The following is a 9,564-nucleotide window of genomic DNA, read 5'->3' as shown; positions in this document are numbered from 1 at the left end:
AAGAAAAAGAAAAATTGAAAGACAGAAAAATCTAACAACGTGGTAGTTCCTGTTTTCTTTCTCTTTATAGGAAAACAGGGATTCTCGGTTACCGAGCATCTCTCTGTTGTTTTCCCTATCTTCTCTTTCCATTTCTTGGTCAACCTTTGGTTCATTGCTTCACTTTTTCTTTCCCTTCCAAGTCTTCCCTTCTTAGGTTCAAGGGACTTTGAAACCCTTCAGTATTCTTCATGTCAAACTAGGCATGTTCTTTACTTTTTTGTTTCTTTGCAGCGTTTTGAATCCTCTTCCAAGAGTCTCTTGTACAAGGTTTTGATTCTGGTTCATTCTCTCAAGCTGCTGTTCAGTTCATCTTCACTATTAACTCTAAGGGTCACCCTCTGTAATATTTATTCTTCTTTGCCTCTTCATAGCTCTTTCCGTACAAGTTAACTGCTAAAATTACAAACTTTTTCGTCCTCATGCCTCAATCTATTTGATGGGTCGTCCCCAGATGAAGAAATCAACTCACTTTAGGCTCTCTGGGAATCTCAGTTTTGTTGCTTGACTTGCAAGTGACTTTGGTGCTGTGGTTGGGGAAACAGTGCCTTTGTGGAGTTTTGCTTATTTGGGATTGGTCTGTTTAGCTATATAATATGTTGGCTAGCTTTTCAATTGAGATGGGTACTTGAAGGGGTTTGGTTTCTTCTTTTGGTTCTAAATTAAGTAAACCAGTTGTTTGACTCAATTGGAACCTACGGTATTTGGGGTCATGGACAACTCAAATGATTCATCATCATCCTTGACTTTTGTATCATCTCAACTTTCACATGGTTCTAGTAATCACAACGTGTCTTCCTTTACCAGCAATGAGCATGGGGCAAATATTGAAATTTTGACTCTGAATAAGCTCAGTGGAAGCCTTGAGAAGTTACTGATTGATGCTGAGTATGACTATAGTGATGCTGAGATTGTCGTTGAAGACATATCTGTGGGTGTTCATCGCTGTATATTGGCCTCGCGTAGTCCTTTTTTTCATGAACTTTTTAAGAAAGGAACGGATGGATCAGGGAAGGAAGGAAAACCAAGGTATCTCATGTCAGAATTGGTGCCTTATGGCGCAGTTGGATATGAAGCTTTCCAAGTTTTCTTGTACTATTTGTACACTGGAAGGCTAAAAGATTCACCAACAGAAGTGACAACATGTGTTGGTGAAACATGTATCCATGATGCATGTCGCCCTGCTATCGATTATGCGTTGGAGCTGATGTATGCTTCTGCCGCGTTTCTGATGAAAGAGCTGGTTTTACTTTTTCAGGTATATTGTGTTTTAGGTTGTGTATTTCCTCATTTCTAGTTCTTTTTCCTTTTCATTGCTAATTTTTCCACAAATGAGATGAAAAACGTGACATATTTGGAGCAATTCAACTAATCATTCTGGGCTGAAAAACTCAAAACCAGATAAAGTACTCCAAAGTTCACCTATTTCATCAGACAAACAGCAGATAAACATTATAGCTTTTGCAGGTTTTGGAAATTGTTTCCAAATTTACACTCTTATCTGTAGGAATGTGTTCAACACTTTATCTATTTTCCCAGCGAACAAATTTTGAAATAGATTTACACCTAGCCCACATGCATACTTTTGACTCCTCTGAGTACTTTTGTCCACTAAGGTTTTCTGATTTTAGTAATGTATCAATGATAACATGTCTTCCAAGTTCCATTTTATCCTATTTTTCTGCTGTAGCTTTTATGTTCTCACACATTTCTTAAAGAAGATATTTAGTGATCCTATATCAACCACTTAACAACTCAATAAATTAATATTTTAATATTTTAATTTTATTTTTTAATCATATGTATTATTATAATAAATTGTCAAATGAATGTTTTTCCTGTTTCATGGTGTCAAATTATTAAAATATTATACACTTTTTATTAGTTGTATATTTCTCTTTTACTGACAAGAAAAAGTCAGCTTCGGCTTCTGCTTAACAAATATAATGTAAATGTCTCTTCATTGATGCAGCGGCAACTGCTAAACTTTGTTGATAAGGCTCTTGTGGAAGATGTGATTCCTATTCTTATGGCTGCTTTCAACTGCCAACTAGAGCAGCTTCTCTCTCGGTGCATTCACAAAGTAGCAAGCTCTGACTTTGACAGCATATCTTTGGAAAAAGAGCTCCCTCATGAAGTTGTGACTGAAATCAAATCGTGCCGTCTCTCATTTCAGCCAGAATCCGCAGCTGATGCAATGGAAGTGGAGCCTTTGAGTGAAAAGAGTATCATGAGAATCCATAAAGCATTGGACTCTGATGATGTTGAGCTACTGAAGCTTCTTCTAAATGAGTCAAGGGTCACCCTAGATGATGCATATGCCCTGCACTATGCCTGTGCCTATAGTGATTCTAAGGTTATTCAAGAACTTCTTGGTCTAGGTATGGCTGATATTCTTCGTAGAAATTCTCGAGGATACACGGTTCTTCATGTGGCTGCAAGGCGAAAGGATCCATCCATTTTGGTAGCACTGCTGAATAAAGGGGCATGTGCAACAGATACCACTCCAGATGGTCAAACGGCTCTTTCAATTTGTCAGAGGTTGACAAGACGCAAGGATTATCATGAGAAAACAGTGAAGTGTAAGGAATCTAACAAGGACAGGCTCTGTGTTGATGTCCTGGAGAGGGAGATGAGAAGAAGTTCTATGACTGTGAGTATGTCTGTTTCATCCCAGTTAACAGCTGATGATTTGCACATAAGACTGGATTACCTTGAAAATAGAGGTATGGCTTTCACTTTTCTTGGTCACTTTGTTTCCATCAATATTGGGTCTGTGAGTTGGAAGTTTGAAAGGATAAAAATCAGAATTTGTTTTCTGCTGTTCATAAAAATACATATATTGGTATACAAATAGGGAGTTATAGATTCTAATGAGAGTACCTCAAATAGGGAGTTATGGAGAAACAAGGAAATGAAGACCTTGAATAAAGATCTGTGCATAATCAAATAAAATATTCCTTCTAATTACATTAATCACAGTAACTACTTGATTACTAATACATGGCTATGCCAACAAGTTTTTAAGTAATGATACGTTCACAATCATACATCAAATTACAATTAAAAATCAATAAAATTATTGAAAATAGTGTCACAGTTGTAAAATGGTGAGAAGTAACATGTTCCTAAGTTGTCACTGAACATTTTCATTAATAATTTGACATTTTACTTTTACTTTAGGTCTATGCATGCATTAGAATCACAGCAAAATAATATTTGCACGATGCTTTTCAATTCGGAAGCATGAGAACATGAAATTAACAAGCTCCATATGTTGCAGTTACATTTGCTCGGTTGTTGTATCCTGCTGAGGCTAAGGTAGCCATTGAGAATGCTGAGGCAGATTCGTCATCACTGCACGCAAACGCATCAGCTTTGGAGGGCGCAAATGGAAATCTAAAAGTTGATCTAAATGAATCTCCCTCTGCTCGAACCAGAAAACTTCAGTTAAGATTGCATGCCCTTATGAAAACAGGTATGTCCTAAGACAATTTTGAAATGGCTTCCTATAATGATTATGCATGATTGTGGAATATGGACAACACTTGTTCTATTATTAACACCAACTCAAGCTTGCATGGCCTTGGTCGAAACTTGCCAAAATTTTGAAACTATCACAAGTACGTAATACTAACAAAAATAAATAAATAGAAGTTACAACTTAAACTGAAGGAATGTAGTATAAAAACAGTTCATCACTTGTAGCATGACTAGTTTTAATTAGTACATCAATCATGAAAGTGCTGGACTTCAAGTTAGTTTATGTAGAAATGGAAAGTTAAGAAACCTACAAGTGAGAAAGATACACAATCTTATTATCTTAAGTTGTTGGGTTGAAGGTAATATCATTTTTCTTGTGTGTTGGTTTGTCATCAACTGGTGTAGATCTCTTCAATGTTCACCCCTCAAATTGTGATAACAAAGGTCATGAACTTTTTTAAGAACATGCTGAAACAGAATATTGTATCTCATAATCCAAGCAGACAATATCATAATGTGACAAACAAGTTGTTAAGCAGAATTCATTTTTCTTTTGTTCTTATGATGAAGTTCAATGTGCAATTGTAGCACTTCATAAGTAACCCAGATGAAAATGAACTTAATGCAACTAACTAACACACAATTTTGTACAGTTGAGAATGGTAGGCGCTTCTTTCCCCATTGTTCTGAAGTGCTTGATAAGTTTCTGGAAGATGATATGCCAGATGTGTTCTTCCTAGAAAAGGGCAGTGAAGAAGAGCAGAGAATGAAGAAAGCACGGTTCATGGAACTTAAAGATGATGTGCAGAAAGCATTTCACAAAGATATGGCTGAAAATAACCATACAGCTTTTTCATCTTCAGTGTCCTCCTCATCATCTTCTACTCGGAGGGAAAGTCTTAACCACAGAGTGAGGAAAAAATGAACTCCATGTTCTGCTAGAGTAGAGTGTTGCAACTTCCAAGTATAAGAAGAAGCTGTGGAATATTTAGTAAATAAGATGTTCTGTTGAATTAGAGGGTTTTGCCAATGAACATGCACATTTTTACTAGCTTCATTTTATTTCTTATAGTTGTTGGACCAGATGAAGAAAAAAGGAACAACTATTGGCTTGTAGTATATTTCACCTTTTCCAAAAAATCAAAAGTACTTGTAAAATCTTACATTGATATCCAATTAGAGATTGTCATGCAATTTGAAAATTTTACTTGTACAGTAATTATTTTAAAACTTATACAGAAAACTGTTTAATCTCATTTTTATTGATTATCTTTTTTAATTGTAAGATTATTATCCTGAAACTTTTTATTTCTATTAGATTTTTTAATTGTTTTTTTACCGAAACATGTTTAATTATTTCAATTCAGAAATTGTAAATATTATGAATTTTCTCTTTCTCATGAAAATTGAAGAATTTAAGAGTTTAATTTTATAAACTAAAATTTTACTGCTATTATTCTCGCCACATATTAAATATTTAGATATAATTTGAAAAAAAAACATATAATTACAAATAAATTTAATGCTAGTAATTAAATTAATATTTTTTAATAAATATGAATTAAACATACTTGTCTTATATTTAGTATGGAGAGAAAAAAATCTTGCAACTTTATTTACTAAAAGCATATAAAAAACAAGGTAATGGATTTTTCTTAGAAAATGTTTTTTTTTTTACATTGACTTGACAGAGAAATATGATGTTACATGTCAAATTATATATTTTTTTCTTCTTGTTGTCAAGAACACGTGAGAAGAGATTATGTTATGATTGTTGTTAGAGACATTCTTCCTAAACTAATTATATATTAATGGATTCCAGCAAAACTCGCAGTGAATGTCTCAAGCTTTTTTTTAAAAAAAAATCCCCTTATTTTAATCATCTGGGTCAAAGGATCTAAATTTCAAAAGGTCAAACACTTTCTCCATTTTTATTATATTATGGTCTCAGTTTCCTTTAAAAAAAATGAATGATCTAGAATATAAAAATGATTGCATTCCAAACTTTTTCCAAAATAAAAGGCTCAATTTATTTATTTATTTTAAATAAATGTCTTTTTATTATTCATATTGCTAATAGGCTAATGAGAAGAATAATGAAGGATTTTTACTTGTTGCACATCCATAATTTATATCTGCACTTACCATAACTTTTAAAATACCCGTGTTATCCTTGCTATTTTATTCGAAATGGTTCCTCCTTGGTTGAGAGTCTTGTCACTTTGCAGCTGTTCTTCATGGTGGTTCGAACTATAATATTGTGATAAACTTTGATGTTGGCGGTGCAGTTAGCAATCATGGAGGTGCAGGAAACAAAAACCATTGTTAAGTTGTTGGCTGAAAGCCCAACAGGGCCTAATTGGTAGAAAGCCCAACAGGGCCTAATTGGTAGAAAGCCCAATAAAAGTGTGTCCTATAATAGAAGGGTGTTTCTTCCTACACCCATCAATATCCGAAAATACAATGTTACTCTTTTTTTTTAAATAACTTCCGGATTAATCTTTCTAAAATCTTTCTGGATACTCCTTTCCAAAATTTATAAGTATGTTCCAGTAAACCTTTTTTTGAAAATTTCGGAAAGTATTTTTGAGAATAAGATTTTTGGAACATATATAATAGGTGTTTTCCAAAATAATTTTCTTAGAATGCATTCTGGAAAGAGCTTTCCATAATAAAATCGGATTAAATGAAACATTTTGACTTTTTACCCATTTAATGGGGTGCGGGAAGAACTTTGTTGAGTGCATGAAGAAACACCTATTATGTGGGATCCAGCACTTCAAAAATTTCATCAAACATCTCATGCAATGTAAAATTTACATTATAAAGTTCCCTTTTCAGAGTGAAAAAAAGGGTGTTGACTAATTTTTTTTTAAAATTATCTTCTGTCAGAAGTTTTATTGCAAATAATAATGCAAAATTATCTCCTGAGAAAAGTAGCTGTAATTTCTATTCAAAAACTATACTTTAGTCTCTTCATCAATGTATTTGTATATATAATTTTGATCATATTATATAAAGAAAAATTATATAAACTGATATTAAAATAAAGTGATTTATGTGTGTGGAGAGGGAAGGAAGAGAGAGACTATAAGAAGAGGAGCATGATGTCTTCCTTCATTCCCAAAATTACTTTGGTGAGTTTTCAAGATGAATACATACATTACATGTGTATATATATAACTGTATTGAAAACTTTGAAGAATGATCTCTGATATTTATGATGTATTAGGAATGGATTAAATGAATGGATTGCCACTGTTCTTGAATACATGTAGGTAACTTGAGATGTATAGAATTCTAACTAGGTATCACAAATTGTGACAGTTTTTAATTATCTCTTAACCATTTTGGTGAAGTTCTTCTGAGGGCCTAGAAATGAAAGACCATAGGCAACAGGCAGTGACAAGAGCTTCTTGGCTTTTCCTACATATGCCCTTTTTGTGAAGTTATTATAATCATTGGCTTCAATAGAATCTAATATTTGCCTATACAACAGCAGTGATGCCCACACTGGCCACCTGCTAGCTGAGTTTAGTTCTGCAACTCCTCTCTCTGCCTCATCAAAAAACATCCTTGCCCTCTTTATCTGTCCCTTCATGAATTTCCTCCATTTCTCTGTAACTTTACCTCTGAAAATGTCATCATCTGAAAGCCCAGCTTGTGCCAATTCATCCTGTGGAAGATATACTCTTCCTCTTCTAGCACTGCAATGACCAACAACAGGACCAAGTTAGACAACATGATTTGAATGGTAAGGACAATTAAAACTAGAGTTTAGCATACATAGTGTAAAAGTTTTTACATTGTCAACTTATTATACATGAGATTTGTGACAAGATCATGCAGAAAAATTCTACACTATTGGTGCATATATTATTTAAATGTTCTGTGGCATAGGCCTAGTTTTATTTTGCTTTTTAGTTATGTTGCTATTTTTTTTCATATCTTGGTAAGTTATGGTTAGATACCCTTTAGTGACAAGATGTTAAATTTAATTTCTTTTTTGTTTTTTGTTTAATTGCATGGCATGGAAGTCTCAAAAACACCTACTCTTCTCCGACATCTCTGAGTATGTTGGTAAGTTGATTTGCGATGCCTAGAGCCAATGCAGCATTATAAATGCTCTCTGTTGAAGCCTTTGTCTCTGGTGCTATCCCCATTACTGGCACACTCATAAGGCCTACTGTCCCAGCAACATAGTAGCAGTAAAGGTACAGCTCATCAAAGTTATCGTATCTTGACTTCCTAAGGTCCATCCTCATTCCTTCGACCATGTCCTTGAAGGGCTGTTTCAAAGACACAGTTCAATGTCATTAGGATCATCAGTTCTAGCACATTAGTTTCACAATTTTGTTTTGTCAGAATCAATTACTCCTCTATTTCATATAAGATGACCAATTTCGTTCTAGTATCTAATCCGAACATGTTAAAGGATAAAACTAAGATGTAATTGCATTCGAGTTTAAGTAAGGGTTCCATGCAGAATTGAAATTTCATCAGGGTACTCTTAAGTAATAAAGGTCTGCATTATAAATTACCAAACTAAAACTCTAACTTTGACTGAAGAATAACACAAAAAGTAGCTAAAAAACTTTATGTAAGTTTAGTCCAACAATTATGTAAAGCTCAATCTTTGATTCGGCATGTAAAGTACCTGAATATCAACTGGGTACTTTGAGACAGTATGTGAGAGGGCAGCATCATACATATCATAGGGTCGACCTTCAAAAACATCAGTTAATCGTTGCTCCCACCTGTCCAAGGCCCCAGGGGTGATGTGTGAAGAGTTTGGCCCATCCACTAGCTCATCAGTTCTTCTGCACCACACTGCAATGCACAATGAATTCTCAATCCAAAACAAATCTCACTGAAGAAGCTGAAAGTAGCAGTAAGTAATGTAATCTTATGACAGATACCATAAATTGCCCAAATGGCTTTTCGTCGCTCTGAAGTCATCAATTGTGTGCCTAGAAAATTACAGTTTTGAAGACAAGTCAATTAAACAATAAAATATACCAGCAGCAAATAAAATTCTAAAATCCATTGATCAACAACTATCATTAAAAGTTTGTAATGCAACAATTTCGTACAAAACGAGAACCAAAATTCATTTGAAGAAGAGAAAAGGGATGAAAGAAGGCTAAAAGAGTAACAAGCACCTAAGTAAAATGTCTTGGCATACTCAGCACAGACTTCACCACACCGATCATAAGCTACATTCAACAGATCCCCATTGGCGAAATCAGTTCCAACCTCTTTGTCCATATCTAGAGCAATGTTTGTACCCCTTCTGTTCTCTTTTACAAGAGCTGCCTGCTTCAGCACCACTTCATAGACCCTCTCCTCCGAGGATCTTGCAGTTTCAGCTGCCACTGCACCAGAAAAAGCAGAAACCCCACTAGAAAAACCGAGTCCTGAGAACCTCCTTTGGTTCCTTTCACCACTGCTACTCCTGCCTGCAAGGCTCACCAAGGAGTTGATGTTCTCTTTGGGTCCACAATTCACCCAAACAAGAACACCAGACATCTCAAGAGCAGGGAAACTTCCTTCCACTGCTTAGGGTGCAGCTTGAGAAGTAGCGAAGGAAGAAAATGAAAAACCTTTGTGAATGAAGTTTGGTTAGCAAAATGAGTAAGGTTGTTTGTTTTTTGAGGTTGTAACTAATTTTAGAAGCTGACCAAAGATATAGAAAAAGAAGTTGTGATTGTCATGAATCCCATAGCCTACACATGTCAAAATGTATGGACAGTGGCCTTGTAATCCTGAACGTGATCAACTTGGGATCAACTTCTTTGTCTTTAGTGCAACACCTTCATCTCTCTCACCCTCTATTTTTAAGCCAGAATTTTATTTTCTTTTACTGCATTATATTTTATAATAATAACCATCAAAAAGGGAAAAATTAATTTTGTATGAATTTAAAAAAATAAAATCATTATCCCATCTAAAGACCCAGTGTGTGGTCCAATGTTTTAGCTTCCTTGCTTTGTATTTCATGGCTGAAATGTCTTTCAAATTCTTTTCCTGTGCATTACTCTG

The 9,564-nt window shown here is 34.6% G+C and overlaps 2 protein-coding genes across 2 annotated transcripts; one reads left to right on the top strand and one right to left on the bottom strand.

The window, feature by feature from the left end:
• LOC137824110 (BTB/POZ domain and ankyrin repeat-containing protein NPR1) lies at positions 1-4,724 on the top strand. The gene is made up of 4 exons (XM_068629567.1): positions 1-1,297; positions 2,012-2,765; positions 3,323-3,517; positions 4,176-4,724. Exons 1-4 carry the CDS (start codon positions 752-754, stop codon positions 4,445-4,447), a joined length of 1,767 nt encoding a protein of 588 aa, XP_068485668.1. The 5' UTR covers positions 1-751; the 3' UTR covers positions 4,448-4,724.
• Positions 4,725-6,718: 1,994 nt separating this feature from the next.
• On the bottom strand, positions 6,719-9,254 carry LOC137827173 (phytoene synthase 2, chloroplastic). Its single transcript, XM_068633397.1, has 5 exons — positions 8,685-9,254; positions 8,442-8,492; positions 8,180-8,352; positions 7,576-7,811; positions 6,719-7,229 (listed from the first exon to the last, which is right to left on the bottom strand). The coding sequence occupies exons 1-5, from the start codon at positions 9,049-9,051 to the stop codon at positions 6,857-6,859; spliced, it is 1,200 nt and encodes a 399-aa protein (XP_068489498.1). The 5' UTR covers positions 9,052-9,254; the 3' UTR covers positions 6,719-6,856.
• Positions 9,255-9,564: the final 310 nt, after the last annotated feature.

This window comes from Phaseolus vulgaris, chromosome 8 (genome assembly GCF_051622355.1).
Source record: "Phaseolus vulgaris cultivar YP4 chromosome 8, ASM5162235v1, whole genome shotgun sequence".
Lineage (NCBI taxonomy): Eukaryota > Viridiplantae > Streptophyta > Magnoliopsida > Fabales > Fabaceae > Phaseolus > Phaseolus vulgaris.
Note: the sequence above shows the minus strand (reverse complement) of the source record. Positions and strands in the feature narration are given on the sequence as shown.

Bases quoted from the DNA above. Each gene is read 5' to 3' on its own strand.
- LOC137824110 (XM_068629567.1), top strand. From the start codon at position 752: ATGGACAACTCAAATGATTCATCATCATCCTTGACTTTTGTATCATCT. The intron at 1,298-2,011 runs GTATATTGTGTT...TCATTGATGCAG, and splicing joins AGCTGGTTTTACTTTTTCAG to CGGCAACTGCTAAACTTTGT. The intron at 2,766-3,322 runs GTATGGCTTTCA...CATATGTTGCAG, and splicing joins GGATTACCTTGAAAATAGAG to TTACATTTGCTCGGTTGTTG.
- LOC137827173 (XM_068633397.1), bottom strand. From the start codon at position 9,051: ATGTCTGGTGTTCTTGTTTGGGTGAATTGTGGACCCAAAGAGAACATC. The intron at 8,493-8,684 runs GTGCTTGTTACT...GTAATTTTCTAG, and splicing joins TGCCAAGACATTTTACTTAG to GCACACAATTGATGACTTCA. The intron at 8,353-8,441 runs GTATCTGTCATA...TGTGCATTGCAG, and splicing joins AGCCATTTGGGCAATTTATG to TGTGGTGCAGAAGAACTGAT.